The following is an 18,275-nucleotide window of genomic DNA, read 5'->3' as shown; positions in this document are numbered from 1 at the left end:
GAGACCAGAGGAAATGCTTCTTGTCACCTCCTGCAGCCCCATTTCCCCCCAAAGCTTTCCACCCCAAAGGCCCAGTCTGTTGGTGTTGGATAATCCATGGGGGGGAGACACAAGTACCCAGGGCCTAGGTGGGTGTCTTAGAAAATAAACCGAGGGGCCCACCGTCCCGCTGTAAAGAGAGGGACCAAGGAAGCGATCTTGAAGCCTGGCGAGCATTTAAGCATTTTGTTTCTACCCCCTCTGTTGTAAGTTACAGATGTTCTAGAGGTTTCTGAAGATTCTTTTACTCCGACTTCAGTGAGCTGGAGGAAACCTCGAATGGCCACATTGGACATTACTGTCAGTACTACTGTTACTTGGGATGACTTGGGGACCCCAAAGGCACCCCTTGGTGCCGCCACTGGGGTATTTATTTATTCCGGACGGTTGCCGGGCTGTGCAGTCCCCCGGGCGCGGGCGGGTGGAGGCGCCGGACGGGGCGGTTGCCCACCGCGCAGCCGGGGGTGGGGGGAGGGGGAGGAGGGAGGAGGAGGCGCCTAGAAAAGGAGGCGCGGCCGGGAAGGTGCTGAGAGGGCCCGGCGGCGGCGTGCGCCTCGGGCTGGGCCGGGCCGCGCCGCAGGAGCGCGAAGCGGAGGCGAGGCCGGCCCCGGCGTGGCTGGAGTGCGGCCAGTGGCGGCGGGCGGGCGGCAGGCCCGGCGTGGCAGCGCGGCGCGGAGGCCGGCCGAGCGCACGGATCGGGGCGCGGGACCGCCGGCCCCTCCTGGGCGCGGCGCGCACAGCGGGGCCGGCGGAGGAGCCGGGGGTTTGGGGGGCTCCCGGCCTGACGCGCCGCCTCTCGGCTCTGCCCGCAGGTCCCGGGCCCTCAGCCCTTGCCCCGCCGCCGCCTGCCCCGGGCCCCGGAGCGCGGTGGAGGAGCCCCCCAAGGAGCCGGGGGCCCGCGCCCCGCGCCCCCCAGACATGGTGGGCCACCTGCATCTGCAGGGCATGGAGGAGAGCCTCAAGGAGAAGAGCCGGGAGGGCTTGCTGGACAGCCCCGACTCCGGGCTGCCCCCCAGCCCCAGCCCCAGCCCGCCCTTCTACTCCCAGGCGCCTGGCATCCTCGACGCCCGCGCCGGGGGCGCCGGCGCCTCCTCGGAGCCCACGGGACCCGGCGAGGTCAGAGCGGTAAGCACGCGCCTTAATTCGGAAAGGCGAACAGGACTAGCCCCCCAGACGGGGTGCCCCTGGGATCCGGGATCGGTTTCCAACCCCCAGTCCACCAACAAGAAGATGACCCAGGTGACAACTGCGATCCCCGATGGGGATCAGGGCACATAGGTGGCGGTGGTCCCGCTTGACCCGGGCACCTGGAGACTGACTACTGACTCCCAGCTGTGGGCCTCTAAGGAGTGGGTCTTACCGTCAGCAGGAAAAGAGGCAGGGAGCGAGGATTGCCCGAAATTCTCAGAGTTGGCTCCAGGCTAGGTGGGCTGGAACCCCAGGCGGAAACAGTGTACCCAGGTTCCCCGACTAGTCCAAACCCTATTTACTGTTCTCCGGTGCTGCCAACGTGAAAGCCTTTTTTTTTTTTTTTTTTTAACCAAACTCAGAAATGCTTCCGTCCTGAGATGTTGAGGGATGTTGACGTGGAGTTGAGGCGGTGCCTGGGGAAGGCTGGAACCCCAGGTCAGGAGACTCGATATTACCTCTTGTCAGACTTAGTGGGACCTTCAGGTGAACTTAGGGAGGTTGCCCAGCTTGGTGGCTGGGCAGAGAGTGGGTTCCCCCCACCTCCATCCCTTCCTTGGCGGGCAGGAGCCAAGCGGGTGTGATGGGGAACCTTCCGACCACTTGAGGAAAGGATAAGTTGAAATCAGGAGGCTGCCTGTGATCCCAGGGGCATTTCCCCTGCTCTCCAGGCGCCTTAACATCTTTCCTGCTGGGTGAAAAAAAAAACGAGCACAACTCCAGTCCAATTCCACTTTCATGTCCACCCCCCCACCCCCCGCCCCACAATGCTCTCCTGGCACTTCACAGGGCAGCAACTGCTTCTTCCACCGGCTGGAAATCCTCCCAATAGTAGAAACAAATGGTTCCCCTGCTTCCAGCCTATTGACAGGAATGTCACTTGTGTGCCCCTTGCTCCTTAGTCCAAACTTGGGTGGGCCCTGAAATCTGAGATCTTTAAAAAATATCCATTCCCACCTTGTATCTCCAGACATTATCATCTGATTGGTAGAAGCTGCAACAGGGCGTCAAGGTTTTTCAAAGCTCCCCAGGTGATTCTAGTGTGCTGCGAAGTTTGGGAACTCCGTGTCTTAGACCCAAATCATGTGTTGAATTTGAACTTTGGTTTCTCTTTAGGGAGGCTGGGGGGCGAGAGAGGCATTTGGGACTTCCAGGGATTGATAGATGTGACCCAGGCCGTTTGCAGTGAACTTGATCCTGCTGTCTGAACGCGCCAGCCTTCCTGCAAGAATGTCTCGGACTTGGCACAATTGAATGGGGGATATTTGGGCTGCTCACGTTGGGACTAAATCCCTGTGGTGTCCCACACAATGGGGCTTGGAGGAAAGGGACAAGGGACCAGCCTTCCCCTTTATTCTTCAGCTGACCCAGAATCCTTCTTATAGAAGGTTTTTCTGGCTGCTTTTTTCGGCCAGCCAGGCCAGCCAGAGGCAGCCATAAGAACAGTGTGCCTGGCTTACTTGTCTTGGCTGTCCTAGTTGATTTTAGTTTTTTCCCCTCCTTGCTAACTAGATGCCAGGTATGGAGTGGCGCTGTCTCTGATCTTTTTAATTTGGCTCGAAGACAAATTCTGGGACTGTTTCTGCGAAAGTCCTGACATCTGTATTTAAATAGCCTTTCCAGGTGCTAGGAACTGTTCTGAGCTCTTTCCTTTCATCAACTCATTTCATGTTCACAGTATCCCTACGAAGTATGTAGGTGCTCTATTACACCCATTTTCCAGAGGTGGAAGCTGAGGCACAGAGCTTAATGATTTGCCCAAGGTGGGTAAGTGGCCCTGCTGGAATCGAACCCAGGAAATTGGGCTTTGGAGTCTCTACCCTTAAACCTAACATCATCCTTCTTTTCACTGTGTAGCGAATTAACTACCTGAGTGGTGGTTTTTTTTTTTTTTAATTAAAAAAAAAATGCCTGGGAATCCACTGGATTTGGAGATGTTGCTTCCCCCCCCCCCCCACACACCCATGGCATGCAGGAGTCCCTAGGTCAGGGATTGAACCCGCCCCACAGCAGCAACTCGAGCCATCCATCACAGTGGCAATGTCAGATCCTTAACTGCCGGAGCCACCAGGGAACTCCATGGTGACGACGTTTTTAATAAAAAGAGAGGAAACAATTGCCATGGGCAACCTCTTCTCAGCCCCTGGGCCTGCAGCAGGGGCCCCAGTCACCTAAGTTACTGTCACGCAGGGCGCCCCACCTCCTGGTTAACTCCTGTTAAAGGTTGCTAATCTGGTGTTTAACGACGCCCTGCTTGCAGATGACTCACTTTGAACGCATTCCAGGCGCAGACAGAAGCAAAATATGGGCTGCCGACCTCGCACAAAGGAACAGAAACCACTCCTGCATCTTGGAGCCGATGGTTTCAAATGCCCAGAAAGAGGCTGGTGGCAAACAGGGCCAGGTTCGCATTGCCCCCCGCCCGCCTTTGTGTTGTGTGTCACGCTGTATGACTCTTGAGTCTCAACCTGGGGTAGGTGTCTATGCTCTGACACCCAGTTCCCAGCACTGCCTTTCCAGTCAAAGTGGGGAGCACGTGCCCCAGCCAGGGGGGTGAGCTGTAGTTCTGTCTCCACCCCCAGGCCACTGAGGTCCTCACCAGCTTGTCCCCCTCTTTATTATGCTGGACGTGCATGTTAAATTTGCTCACGCTTCACTCCCTCGGAGAGGTCCCAGTGTCCCCCACTTTGTTTTCATAAACTGGACTGACCTTCCGGACAGTACCCCCTGGATGTAGGGATGTAGGGTAACTGGCTGGCTGGGATGTTGCACCCCAAGACATTTTTAAAGGTACTGAGGACCAGGCTGGGTGTTATGAGCCCCCTACCCCCACCCTACCTTGACCGTAAATTTTTCTTGCTCATTCTTTGGACCCAAGATGGTAATGTTCCTAGGAATTCCCACACCAAATGGTGATCTGAGACTCATTTGTCACACCAGTACTTACTGAGCACTTACTATATGTGAGGCACCGCTTTAAGCCATGGGTGACATAGTGGTGAACAAGATGCTCAAGGTCCCTGCCCTCCTGGAACTGGCATTCTAGTGGGAGAGACAGTCGCCAACTTAAATATGTGCTAGAGTACCAGGTGGATTGTTAAATGCCCTTATGACAAAAAGTAGGTGAGGGTGGAGCTCCTTTAGACAGGGTGGTCCAGGAAGTGACATTTAATGGACACCAGAAAAAAATGAGAGAGTGACCTTTGTGGTTTTGGGGCTGAAGTGTGTCAGTTCATGAGAATGGCAAGTGCAAAGGTCCTGAGGCAGGAGCAAGATAGCGAGGTTGAGTGGCAATGGTGAGGCTGGCAGAGGCCAGCTCAGGGACTTGCAGACCAAGCTGAGGGCAGAAAGTAAAATTCCATCTGGTCTTTTAAACATGTATTTGTGACTGTTTTATTTTTATTTTTTAAAAGGCTCCAAGGGCTCCCATACCCCCTAAATTAGAAACCCAAATCAGAGACCTGACTGAGAGGTGCCCATGCAGAACAGGCTCTGTGGAGGTCTTGGCTCCATGGGTGGGGGGTGGGGGTTGGGAAGGCTGCCCTCCTGCAGGACACCGCTGGCCCAGGCTGCCTGCTGGGCCAGCAGAAGTTTGCCTGTCAGCCGCATTTATCCCACAAATATTTAAGCCAGGCAGGGTGAGGGCCACAGCTGTGAACAAGACAAGTCTGTGCCACCTTCGAGCGTCCGGGCCGGGACCGCCAGCTCCAGATTGGGGGAGCAGCCCGTGTCCTTCCTCCCTGTCTGGCCCAGCCAAGCTGTGGGACTCAGGGGGCACCACGGAGAAAGGTTTGTGCTCCCAGGAAGGGTGAGTGAGTGCGTGTGGCAGACACCTAGCTCCTCCAGTTAATGTGGCTGCTCGGGGAACTAGCCCTGTCCCACTGTGCTGCCCCCAGGGAGCTCACAGATGACATTTGGGATCTCAAGTCATGCTCTCTGGGGTGCATGTTTGAGGGTACAGCCACCATGGGGGCGGGTGAGCTGATGACACATCACCCATCTCTGATAGATGAAGGGCTTGGCCCACTGTGGAGTGGTGACAGGAGGTGCCAGTCTTTGCTGTCACCTCCTCAGATGTGGGCCTGGGCTTTCTCGTATCCAGTGTCCTGGGCCGCATCGTGTGTTGCTCCTGTCAGCCCATCCGATCTCCCAGGGTCTGTTTATATATCGAGTGTGCTTCTGAGTGCACACTGGAGAGTTGCCCTAAGGATGAGGCACTGCTTCCCTGGACCCGGATCCTGAGAGGAGCCCTTGGGGGACCACGTCCAGGTAGAACTCCTGGTGGGGAGTGAGTTGTCTTTGCCCCATCCTTTAAAATTTCCTGGGGCTGCCCAGCTCTTTGAAATCTTGGTCACAACTGCCTCTTAGGATCTTGGCTGTCACCATGCCTGCCCACCCCCACCTCCCAAGGATGAGGCCAGAGAAGGAAGGGAGTTAGGAATTTAGGGAGTTAGTGCCTAGGATTAGGAAGGATGGAAGGTCAGATGGATGGGTAAATGGATGGGTGGATGGACATATGGATGGATAAGAGGACAGATGGATGAATGGATAAATGGATGGATAGACGGATGGACAGGTGAGTGGATGGATGGATGGAGAGATAAATGGGTAGATAGGTGGATGGACAGGCAAATGGATAGGTAGATGGATGGATGGGGGATGGATGAATGGTCGAGTGGATGAAGGTATGGACAGAGGATGAATAAATGGATGGATGGATGGATGGAGGATGGATGAATAGATGCACAGACAGAAGGACAGACAATTGGAAAGAGCAATGGATGGATGAATGGATGGACAGATGGCCTGAGGAGACAGGGGTCAGCCGGCATGGTCCCCCTGCAGGCTCACAGGTGTATCCCTGACCAGCGAAGGTGCCTGAGCAAGCACAGGTGGAAGAGAGCCAGGTGTGTCAGGTGGAGGAGGGTGGAGCCTGTTTGCAGAAAGGGAGACCACAAGGAGCCAGAAACCCTGGCGCCTCCTTTCAGCCCCTGTCTGCTTGATCCTGGATGAAGTGGCCTCCAGCAGAAATTCGGCAACACGTCTGACAGCCGCATCTCTGTGAAAGGCTCACCTGTCTGAGACGATCTACCTGTAGCTTTCGTGTGAAAAGAAGACAAATAGGCTCACACCTGCCAGGTACTCCGGGGATGAGGGAACAAGCAGGAACCACTTTCCTAGGGAAATGCCACCAGGTGGGGACTGACAGGGACTCTCCTTTTTTCCCTGGGGACTCCTGGCCTCCCTGCTGGGGTTGGGGGAACAGATATGTCACAAAGGGTCTGGAAGTCTGAGATCCAGATGTCAGCCGGGCCCATTCCCCCTGAAAGTCTAGGGAAGGACCTTCCCATGCATCTGTCCCAGCTTCTGGTGGTGACTGGCCACCCTTGGCTTGTGGACGCATCCCTCCGCCTCTGCCTCCATCCCACGTGGCTTTCTTCCTTCTCTGTTTCCCATGTCTAAAGTTCCCTCTTTTTATAAGGACACTGCCATGTTGAATTAGGGCCACCCTGCCCAGCGAGACCTCATCTGAACTTGACCACAGCTGAAAAGACCCTATTTCCAAACAGGGTCCCCTTTATGGGTTCTAGGGGTTAGGACCTGAACATAACTTTGTGTGGGGGTCACAAGCCAACCCACCACCATCCTGCTTACTTGGGTCCACCTGTCTGATGGTCTTGGGGAGCAGCTCAGTCCTTCAGCCCTGTCTCCAATCTCTGGTACTGTGTTTGCTCAGCTTCATTGCTTTGAGTTTTAGACCCCAGGCCTGTGCCATTTGGGGTCTCCTGGGCTCCCCCAGCCTGGCCCCGGTCACCTCCTCTGTAGTACCATATTGGGGATGGGCAAAGAGCCTTTTGGAGTTCCCCCCTCCCTACCCCTGATTTGCCACCAAGGCCTTTCATAGGAAGGATGAGAGGAGTTCCTGTTGTGGATCAGCAGGTTAAGAACTCACCTAGTATCCATGAGGACCACAGGTTCAATTCCTGGCCTTGCTCAATGGGTTAAGGATCTGGTGTTGCTGTGAGTGTTGGTGTAGGTTGCAGGTGCAGCTCAGATCCCGCATTGCTGTGGCTATGGCATAGGCTGGCAGCTGCAGCTCTGATTTGACCCCTAGCCTGGGAATTTCCATATGCTGGAAAGAAAGAAAGAAAGAAAGAAAGAAAGAAAGAGAGAAAGAAAGATGAGAATTCTTGAGGCTTAAATGGCCCTCCTTGGGTTGCTTTTCTCATGGCTTCGTAGGTGAAGGTCAGGGTCAACCTTAGCCCAGCATGGAAACTTTTGGTCTCTAATCTCAATGCACAGTGAAGTTAAGTTTAATTTCAATCGCAGCAAAAGCCATCTCTTGCCAGTAAGGTCAGTGGCTTTGAGAAGGGCCAGATGCATAGACAGAAGAGTGGATGGGTGGATGGATAAATGGATGGATAGACGGATGGACAGTCCTTACAAAGGCTCCCTGTGGCTTTGGTGAGGGTGTCTCTCCCCTGTACCAGTGTGGGGTCTCCCTGGCCCTTCCTCCTGCCTCTCACCCTCCATGGAGGGGGAGCTTGATACTCCCTGACTGAAGGGAAAACTGGAGGCTCTGAGGGTCCCAGCGTGGGCTTCAGATACATCCCACGCTGTGGCAGGTGGCGGGGGGCACTGTGCGTCACCCAGGCTGGGGCACGAACACCACCGTATTGTCTCTACCTGTCCCTGCCAGCCCAGCAGAGACCCTGGGTCAGGCTGGGCCGTCTCGGGGTGGCACGGAGCTCTCACAGCAAGGGCTTATCTTCCTCTGCCGTCCTCTGGGCTGAGCCCTGTACCTCAGCCAGAAAGGGGGAGCTCTGCAGAGTGCATAATGTATCTTTACTTGCAGCCATCCTGTATTTACCCTGGGGAAGGCACATGACTCACTGGGTGAGGTGGGTGGGGCCTGGGGGTGGAGGGCAGCCTGCTGCCCACTGTTCCCTGGGTCTGGCTGCCTCTAAGGAGCCAGGCTGGAACAGGGCTCTCTGGGTCCCTAGAAGGGGCTGGAAGCTGGAGGCTGGTCCAGCTGTGTTGCCACCCCAGGTGTGGGGCACAGTGTCTGGGAGACAGGGGTCTGGCCTTCAGCTCTCTACATCTCTGCACCAGGGACTCAGCTGATCTGCCCCTGCTCCTGCCCCCCAGGGGGCCCGAGGACACTGCCCAGCCTGCGCCCCGGGAATCTGGGCTGTGGGCCTCACCAATGGCACAGCCTCACGGCACAGATGAGCAAACTGAGGCACAGTGAGCAGGTGGCTGGAGGTGATGTCTCTTGCTAGGTCCTTTTCAGAGAAGAACAAGAACCCAGGCCTTTGGGGAAATGAGCTGGGGTGCGGCTGCCCCAGGATTGGGGGGTGGGGAGGGGAAGTGTGCCTGGGGGCTTCCTTTGCTACAGATGGCCCAGACCAGGCTAGCATGTGCAGCAGCAGCAGGGAGTCCCCTGGGCAGGAGCCTGAGCCCCCTCTTTGGCCTGCCCCCACCCTGGTGGCTCCAATCAGAATGTGACCCCATCTCTGAGAAGCATCTGTCCAGTGTGGCTCTGGGACTGCTTTTGTGGGGTCAGCAGTGTGCCTTCCAGGCCTGCTCCCAGCCATTTTGATGTTAAGATAGCGCTGCAGGAGTTCCCATCATGGCGCAGTGGAAATGAATCTGACTAGGAACCATGAGGTTGTGGGTTCGATCCCTGGCCTCACCCAGTGGGTTAAAGATCCGGTGTTGCTGTGAGCTGTGGTGTAGGTCACAGATGTGGCTCAGATCTGATGTGGCTGTGGCCGGCAGCCACAGCTCCGATTCGATGACTAGCCTGGGAACCTCCATAAGCTGTGGGTGTGGCCCTAAGAAGCAAAAAAAAGAAAAGAAAAGAAAAAAAGATAGTGCTGCAGCTGCAAGGCTGGGCTCTGAGCAATATCCATGGCTGTGCGGGAGCCAGGAGCTTCCACCATCTCCCACACTGCGTCCGGCCTTGGGCCTCGGCAATGACTTCCGGAGCTGTTCTGTCGCCCAGGCCCCTGGATGCCAGCCTGCATCTGGGTTTTCAGCTGCTTCCCCTATCCCAGGGGGTGGATTCTAGATGTTTTTTCCACCAGGGCTCTTTGGATAATGGTGCCCAGAGCTCCAGCTTCTTGGCCCAGCCTGTGAGGTCAGCCTTGTCTCCTCTGCTGGCAGCTAGTCAGTTGTAGAGTGAAATCTGGCTGGAAGGGGGCCCTGAATGTGCCCTCGAGCTGTGGTGGGAGGTTTGGGTGGACCTGAGAGGGATGGTACCCAGTTCTGCACGGAATGCTTTGCCTCCCAAGGAAATCCTCCCTACTCCTGAGCTTGGGAATTATTCTTCCTCGGGGGTGGGGGGTGATGAAAACACGTAGCAGGTGGCCCGTCCCTCCCTCCAGCCCTTGTACCTGTTGGGAGAGAAAAGACACCCGAAAACCTTAGCATCCACATTCACATGCTCTCACATGCTTGCATCATCCTCTCTCCTCTTCATGTCCACATGTCACCCCCTTCTTGAGCAAGAAGAGCCCTGAAAGGCACCGTGCCTCATCCAACCCACATGGTGACCAGCGCATAGTAGGTGCTCAGCAAACCCCTGCACACATGTGAGAACATGCTGTACTTCAGATAGTCTTTGGGGAGAGAGTATGATCCTGTATGAACATCAGGTTGTGGGCTTTTACACCTGAGGTCAGTGGGGATTTAATAGAGCCACAGAAGCCGTGGGAAGTGCCTGAATCTTGTCACTATTTTCTTTTAAATTTAAATCTCCTGAAATGATATGTGCTTGCCTCTGGAAGGTAGGAACAGGGTTGTCTCAAGGTCAAGGGTGTGGATTATACTCTCCCCAGAGGACCCCCACCCCTTGAACCTTTGTGAACCGTGCTCATAATAGAAGCCAACTTGTACACAGTGCTCGCTCCATGCCCGGCACTGTCCACACGCTTACACACTTTGAATCACTCAGCCCTCACTGTACCTGGTGTGGGGGGTAGGGGGGCGTGTGCTCCTGTTGCCCCACTTTGGGGACAGGAGGCTGCAGCCCTAAGAGGGGAGTTGTTTGCCCCGGCCCCATTGTGCATGAGCTTCCTATCACCACTGTGACAAATGGCCGCGTACATAATGACTTAAAACAACCCATATTTAATATCTTATGGTTCCGAAGGTTAGGAATCTGAACTATGTCTCACGGGCTAAAGTCCAGGATCTTGGCAAAGACGTCCTTTCTGGGTGCTCTAGGGGAGAAGCCTTGCCTTGTCCACCTTCTAGACACTGCCCACACTCCTTGGCCTGTGGCCCCTTCCTGCCTCCCTATGGCAGCAGCATAATCTTCAGTCTCTGCCACCGACCCTCCTGCCTCCTCCTGTTCACTTACAAGGACTTTGTGATGACATCGAGCCCACAGGAGCGTCCAGGACAGTCTTCTATCTCAAGGTCCTTAACCACGTTGGCAGAGTCCCTTTTGCCCTATATGGTCACACGTTTCCGGATTCCGGGGACTAGGATGTGCACAGCTTTCAGGTCATTCTTCCACCTGCCACACCCAGCAAGGGAGAGAGGGGGCCACCTTGAGGACAGCTGCTGGGGACCTGTGGGGACCCCCCTTCTTTCTCCAAGTCTCGGATCTTCTCTTCTTGTGGTCCTTCCTCTGTCCCTGTACTGGGGACACCATCTGAGGCTGTGGTGACCATGTCCATAGGCTGATACCAAATTTGAAGACAGGTGTGGACCTGGCCTGGGGGGCTCACAGATTGGGGGGCAGGGTGCTGCTTTGCTCATGAGGTCCTGCCTTTGGCTAGCATGGGGTCTGCGAGGTGCCAGGCCCTGGAGCCAAGGAGGTCATCAGGTCCTGAGTCTTAAGGAGCTCACAGTCTGGGGGTGACAGACACACAAAGGGGTCACGGCCATAGAGGCCAGCAGGTGGGATCTCCAGGGACCCACAGAGGATGACTGGGAAGACAGGGAGCTGGGGCCTGAGTTGTTGCACTAGGACCAAGTGAGAAGGATCAGGAAGGACGTTTCTGAGAGAGGGAACAGCATACACCAAGGCGCAGAGGCAGCCTGGGGCATGGCCAAGGCTGGTGAAAGACGGGCAGAGTCCTGTGTGGGTAGTTCCCTGATCCTATGTATGAGGGCAAGCCTGCTCTGAGCAGGAGATGACAAGACAGGACTTGGAGCTGTAGTGCAAGTCCTGTGGGTAGGAGAGGGAACAGAGGAGCATGGGTGAGGGTCAAGAGTCTGTGGCCAGACCACCAAGGTTTAAACTCCAGCTCTGGGAGTTCCCGCTGTGGCCCAACAGGGTTGGTGGCATCTTGGGTGCACTGGGATGCAGGTTCCATTCCCAGCCCAGCACAGTGGGTTAAGGATCCAGCATTGCCACAGCTGTGGCTTAGGTTGCAACTATAGCTTGGATCTGATCCCTGGCCTGGAACTCCATATGCCACGGGGCAGCCAAAAAAAACCCCAAAAGCAAGACAACAGCAGCAACAAAAAACCACCCAGCTCTGCCTCTTCCTAGCTGTGTGGCCTCAGGCAAGTTACTTAGCCACTCTGAGCCTTAGTTTCACATCTATGAAATGGGGATACCAGTAACAGCTCCCTCCCATGATTGAATGAGTGAAAATACGGAGTGCTCAGAGAAGTGCCTGCTGCAGATAAAACTTAAAAAACATCAGCTGCTGTGATCCAGGTGAGGACAAGGAAGGCCCTGTGAACGAGGTGGGTGAGGGACCCACACCCCACGTCTCCTGAGCTGATTGAGCACTTGGTGATTGAGCAGAGGCAGGGCAATAAGTGGCCTTGCATGGGGCAGCTGCTGTACTTGCATAGGTTAGTTTCGCTATGTGATGCTATGTAACAAACATCTCCAAAGCAGTCACGTCAGTCAGACAGTAGAGGTTTCCTTCTGGCTCTCACTGAATGGTCATCATGGCTTGACCATGATGTGGAGCCTGGGCGGTCTGCCTCTGGGAGGAACTGAGGGTCAAATGCTGGCAAAGTAGCCACCATCGTGAATGATGCCTCCAAAGGAAGAGGGAACTCTAAAGGGTCTTGCACTGGCAGTGAAATCCTTGGTCTGGAGGTGACACGCATCACAGGCTGAACTTGTCATGTGCCCCTATCCCCCAGGGGGCTGGGATGTATGCTTCCTGCTGTGTGGGTGGAGGCCGAGAGCTGGGACTGGCTGATGATGGGTTGGTATTTGCGAGCCCACACAGGACATAAAAAAGGAGGAAAAACTGAGGGCTGATTTGCAGACGTGAGGTTCCCCAGCTCAAGTCCGGGCTTGCGGTCAGGGTAGAGCCTTATCTGATGGGAAGAAGTCACGGCGAATGCTGAGGATTCTGCCAAGTGCTACTTTAGAAGGTTCTGGAGAGGCTCCTGGTCCGGTCACGTGTCAGATATCTCCTTCAAAACGCTTGCTTTTCTGGGTCCTCCTGTGGATTTAGTGTCACTGGAGGATGGTTGGGTGCTGAAGGTTTTCCTGGGACAGTGTGGGAGGGGAGAAGAAGCCCAGAGGGCTAAGTCTGGGATAAAGAGCTTCTCCTACCTCAGCTCAGAGTGGCTTGGGGCTGAACCTGGGGTTGAGGGGTGGACTGCAGGGTAGGATGGGGGATCTCCTGCCACTTCCCTGAGAGGAGAACTGGGTGGCAGTGGTCTTTGACTCTTTGTTGCCCCAAGGTGTGGACTTCAGGGATTGACTTGGAAAGGGAGCAGGAAGCAATTTCTCTGCATATACCTGAAGGGGCTCTTTCCCGAGGGGGCTATAGATAGCTGCCTTTAATCACAGTATTCTCTTTTTCCACCTTGATGAAAGTCTTCTGGTTGCAAGTGATAGAAAAGTAACTTAAGCTGTCTTGAGCCACAAAGTGAATTTGCTGGGGCTCACGACTAAGTTGGCTTCAGGCATGGATTGATCCAGGTGGTCGGTATTGGCAAGACTTGACCTTTTGCCGTCTTTGACCCCTGCTCTCCTCCATATTACTTCACTTCTGGATAGGTTTTACTCAAGTGGTGTCAAGTTGCCCCCCACCCCAGCCCAACCACCACATGATTAGGTACCTCAAGGTGGCTTTCCCCATAACTCAGAAAACCTGGGCAGGCCTCTTCAGTTCAACTCAAGTCACAGGCCCATGCCTAAACCTATCCTTGTCCTTGAGGAGGCACAAATAGGTGCTGGGCAAAACCCAGTGCCCACACCCTCCTTCCTGAGATGTTCCCACCTGTGTTCCCTCCCCCTGCAGATGTGTCACAGCACAGGTGTGGCAGGAATCCCCTCCCTCCCCCTCGAGGAGTTGCCTCCAGCCCTGAGCTGCACCCTTTCCAAGGACGAGTGCATTTTGCAGCCCCTCCAAGAGCTTTGACCTGCCTGTCACCAAGGGGGGCTTGGTGTGCGCTGAGCAGTATAGAAAGAGGCCATTACTATGTCCCCTTATTGCGATGCCTGGGAACTGGGGGGCAGGCATGGTGGGGCGCCATAGGCATCTGAGTGCTTGGATTCCACAGAAGGATACAGGCATGGGCTTTTTTATTTATTTATTTTTTCTTTTCTTTTTTTTCCTCCGTTTTCTTTTTTGGCTGCTCCATGGCATATGGAGTTTCCCAGGCCAGGGATCAGATCTGAGCCGAAATTGCAACCTACACTGTCAGTGCCAGATCCTTTAACCCACTGTGCTGGACCAGGGATTGAACCTGTGTCCAGGTTCTGCGGAGATGCCACTGATCCTGTTGCACCACAGTGGGAACTGCTGGAGTGGGCTTCTTGATGGTTCCCACAAAGCAGACTAAGCTGGGGCTGGAGGGTGCAGGGTGACCCTTTTGCCCGGCGGAGAGCTGAGGCTGCAGTGGTGAAAGGCTGCTCTTGTGACCCTGTGTCCCTGACTCTCCCCACAGCCCCCTGCCCTCCCCCCAAGTGCCCCGGCTCGAGAGATGAGGCCCCGGATGCTGCCTGTGTTCTTTGGGGAGAGCATCGAAGTGAACCCTGAACCCACACACGAGATCCGGTGAGTGGGGCTGCTTGGCCGGGTGGGGGCGGGGCAGGGGCTGGTCCTAACCCCCTAGAGGGTAGGGGAGGCCAGGCTAGGGGGCTCCCCTCCCTTAGGCAGCCCCTCTGGGCACCGCACCCTGAGGAGGCACAGCCATGATTCGAAGAGACTCTGTTCCCAGGCGGCCTTCCCTGTCCCCTGTCCCCTGTCCCCCGTCCCAGGCTCACATTCGGCCATTTATTTGCACACTAACCTTCACCTCCAACTGGGCTGATTTAATTTTATTATTTTACTTTTTTTTTTGACTGTGCCTGAGGCACCTGGAAGTCCCAGGGCCAGGGATCGAACCCACACCATAGCAGTGGCCTGAGCCACAGCAGTGACAATGCTAAATCCTTAACTTGCAGAGCCATCAGGAAACTCCTGATTTTTATTTCAAATCCAATCACCCAGAGAGTTTGGAAAACGATCAACATAACCCCTCACACACCTAATGCAGCTCCCTCTCCCCTCCCGTCCTGCCAGGTTTTTAGGGATCTGTAACCAAACTCTATGGGCAAACCAGGACCCCCCTTTCCCACTCAGTGTTTCCCTCAGAGCGTGTGAACACTGCATCCAGGTGACTGTAATTTCGCCCCTGTATCTCCCAAGGAGCCCACTTGTGTATTAGGTGCCCTCCCACGTGGAGGCATCTCAGGTGGCACCTGGCCTTCCCACCTGGCGTTTCCCACCCACAGCTTTCCTCCAGCCGTCTGCCCTCCTGAGAAGCCTTCTGGGGTCAGGCTTCCAAAAGATGGAATCTCGGGTCTTTGGGTCTCACCCGCGTACCCACGGGACTCTCAGGATGGATTTGTCCACGTCATCCTGGGCAGCCAGGAGGTGACGCGCACTGCCTCCTGCTCCTCTGGCTCTGGATATGGTCCCCGGAAAAAAAACAGGTCCACTTTATAGGTTTCTCTTCCCAACAAGCTCTCCTTTTTAGTTTTCATTATCAGAGGTCCCAGCAGGAGTGGCAAGAGCTGCCTGGGCCCTGAGGACCACGGCTTCCCTTCCCAGATGGATCACCTGCAGGGTGTGGTCAGGATGGGACAGGTGAAGTTCCCGCCCCCTCCCTGGAGCTCTTCCTTCCAGTGCAGTTCTCTGGGAGCAGAGCTGGGGGACAAGGCGTGGTAGGTCCCTCGGAAGTGGGTCACTTATCTTGAGGTGCTGAGGCTACTTTGGGAGAAATTTATTTTGATAAAATTTCAAATTTATGGAAAATCGCAGGAAGAGTACAAGGAACAGAGTTCCCGTTGTGGCTCAGCAGGTTACGAACCCGGCTAGTATCCATGAGGACTCGGGTTTGATCCTTGGCCTCGGTCAGTGGGTTAAGGATCCAGCGTTGCCATGAGCTGTGGTGTAGGCTGCAGACATGTCGTGGATCCCACATTGCTGTGTCTGTGGCGTAGGCCTGCAGCTGCAGCTCTGATTTGGCCCCCGGCCTGGGAACTTACAAATGCCATGGGTACGACCCTAAAAAACAAAAACAACAACAACAAAAAAGAATACAAGGGACCGCCCATAAAATAGATTCATTGGTTCTTCTCGTCTTGCCCTGTTGGCTTGAATATTTGCTCGCGATCTCATTCTCCAGATGAAACGAAACATTTTTTTCTGAACCATTTGAGATGTTGGTGACATGCTGACCTTGAACCCTGAAATACTCCAGCTGGTGTCCTTTCTAAGAACAGGGACATCCTCTCCCATAATGATAGTCCACTTGCCAAAACTGGGACAGCTAAAGTGCAAACACCACCACTGCCCAGTCAGATTCCACCCATGGCCCCCAAATGTCCTTTTAGGGCCTATTTTTATGCCAGTTCAGGATCCAGCCAGGGTCACGAGTGGCACTTAGTCATCGTGCTTCTTGAGTCTCCTCCAGGCCGGCTTGGTCCCTCAGCCCTTCTTTGTCCTTTTGACCTTGGCATTTCCGAAGAGCCCATGTTGTTCACGTGGGGGTCCTGGGCTCACCCCCATCCTCCCGCCCTCCTCAGCTGCAACTCGGAGGTCAAGTACGCCTCAGAGAAGCACTTCCGGGACAAGGTCTTCTATGCTCCGGTGCCCACGGTCACCGCCTACAGCGAGACGATCGTGGCAGCGCCCAACTGCACTTGGCGCAGCTACCGCAGCCAGCTGACCCTGGAGCCCCGGCCCCGCGCGCTGCACTTCCGCAGCACCACCATCATCTTCCCCAAGCACGCCAGCAGCTCCTTCCGCACCACCCTGCACCTCAGCCTGGGCCGGCCCCGCCGCTGGTTCACGGCCAGCGTGCAGCTGCAGCTGTGCCAGTGCCCTGGACCCGGCCTCCTGGGCCCCGCCGCGCTCTGATGGGTGGCCAGCCCCGCTGCCGGAGGACGGACTCTGCAATCACGATCGGTGGGCCGGAAGCTGGGGCTGGAGGGAGGTGGGAGGCCTGGCCGACTGCCTGGCCCGCTCCCCCGGCTGCATCCTGTCTGGTCTGCATGGCCAACTAATCAACACAACTATCTTATTAGCACCTACACAGCATGAGGCAGCGGGGGCCTGGCTGCTGGCCCACGAGGAGCACCTGGTGGGTAGGAAGTGGCTGCCCCGATGGGCAGGGAGAGAAGGAGACATGGGCAGGGAGAGAAGGAGACGTGTGTCCTTGGCTGCCCCTGAAGCGGGGGACACCCTGAGTGCTGGCAGGAGGGAGGCGTCCCAGCCTTGGCTGGAGGTGGGTGCTCTTTAGCACCTGGGCCCCCCACCCCGCTGCCCCAGCTCCCAGGCTGCATGTGAGGGCAGAGGGGTGTCATCCAGGCACCACCACATGCTCCTGGAGAGGGCTGTTTCCGGAGCTGGACTTTGAACTGTGTGCAGCTGAACACCCAGAGCCGTGGCCTGGCAGCCTCTGTCGGACAGTGGACACTGATGCTGCGGCTAATGTTGGAAGCGTGGGGAGCAGCCTGGGATGGACCAGCCTGAGCTGCCCAGGGCCTGAGCCCCAGTGTGAGGGATGGAGGGCAGAGCTGTCTGCACTGAGGCCTTTGAGCATTGTGTCCAGAGCCTCATTTTGGGGCCTCCCGCTAATCCCTGTTCGCCAGAGCCCTCAAGCCAGGTGCCCAGGGAGGCATGGAAGGGCTCAGAAATGACCACAGCCCCTATGCCAAGATCCCCGGCAGCTGACAGCTTAAAGCGATTCTGTGGGGCAGGGCGGGGGGGTGGTCAGCCACCCTCACTCAGGCCTCCTGCCCCTCCTGTGATGACTCTTCCAGGACCAGTGCTGCTGGGCGCCCCTTACACATGCAGGTCGGGAGAGGGAGAGGATAAGCCAGGATGCTCGGGGCTGCCCAGGACGAATGCCCCAGAAGACCCTGATGTGGCCAAGGAGCTGCTGTCAGAGCTGAATGGATCCAGTGGATGGGGCCGCCCCCGCCACTCCCCAGGCCGCCCCCTGCAATGTGGAGCAGAGGCTGGGGCTTTAGCTTCCTCGTCGGGGGCCGAGGGGTGACTCGAAGCTCACGTTCAGGGGAGGCAAAGTGACTGATATATTTTACGTATCTACGCAGACTGTGCTTGTTCTCTCCACAGAGATGCTTTCTGATTAACAAAGAAATAACTTAAGAATCAACTGATTATCTTAATAAAACATGCAAACCCAAAGAGGCTCCCTCTTCCTTGTTTCTGACACCCTCAGGGCCCACAAGGACAGGATTGGTTTTCACAGGCCCATGGTCCTTCCCCGCTGCGCACAGGACAGGGAGGCTCTGCAGGCTCAGAGCCCTGTGGCTGCCCCCCCATATCAGGGGCACCACTTCTACCCAGGAGCTAGGTTATAAGTGCAGAGGCCCAGGCTCCAGGCTGGGACTTGTCTGAGGGACGATTTCAAGGAAGGTCCTGGGAATCGCATGTTTGATGCTCCCATGCTTTGCATTCTGCATGCTGGGCCTCAGTGGACCCCCAACACCTGCCCTGTCCCTGGAGGAGGGCCCTGAGCTGCCTCCACTAAGCAGTGGCCTTGACCATGTTACAACATCTTCCCATCTTATCCTTGTCCTTGAGGGGCCTCCGGAA

General features: G+C 55.9%; 1 protein-coding gene across 2 annotated transcripts; it reads left to right on the top strand.

Annotated features, from left to right (window-relative positions):
• The first annotated feature begins 744 nt into the window (after nt 1-744).
• On the top strand, nt 745-17,864 carry RFLNA (refilin A). Of its 2 annotated transcripts, none has more exons than XM_047761509.1 (3): nt 745-1,164; nt 14,113-14,222; nt 16,238-17,864. In XM_047761509.1, the coding sequence occupies exons 1-3, from the start codon at nt 958-960 to the stop codon at nt 16,569-16,571; spliced, it is 651 nt and encodes a 216-aa protein (XP_047617465.1). In that variant the 5' UTR covers nt 745-957; the 3' UTR covers nt 16,572-17,864. The 2 variants fall into 2 exon arrangements, with proteins under 2 accessions (XP_047617465.1, XP_047617467.1); XM_047761511.1 differs by lacking the exon at nt 745-1,164 and adding an exon at nt 5,964-6,366.
• Nucleotides 17,865-18,275: the final 411 nt, after the last annotated feature.

The sequence above is a fragment of the Phacochoerus africanus genome, chromosome 15, assembly GCF_016906955.1.
Source record: "Phacochoerus africanus isolate WHEZ1 chromosome 15, ROS_Pafr_v1, whole genome shotgun sequence".
Lineage (NCBI taxonomy): Eukaryota > Metazoa > Chordata > Mammalia > Artiodactyla > Suidae > Phacochoerus > Phacochoerus africanus.
The sequence above is the reverse complement of the archived record's forward strand: the minus strand, read 5'-3'. Positions and strand labels throughout refer to the sequence as shown.

Coding starts and splice junctions, on each gene's coding strand:
- RFLNA (XM_047761509.1), top strand. CDS start 958: ATGGTGGGCCACCTGCATCTGCAGGGCATGGAGGAGAGCCTCAAGGAG. Junction 1,165..14,112: donor GACCCGGCGAGGTCAGAGCG/GTAAGCACGCGC, acceptor CTCTCCCCACAG/CCCCCTGCCCTCCCCCCAAG. Junction 14,223..16,237: donor GAACCCACACACGAGATCCG/GTGAGTGGGGCT, acceptor CGCCCTCCTCAG/CTGCAACTCGGAGGTCAAGT.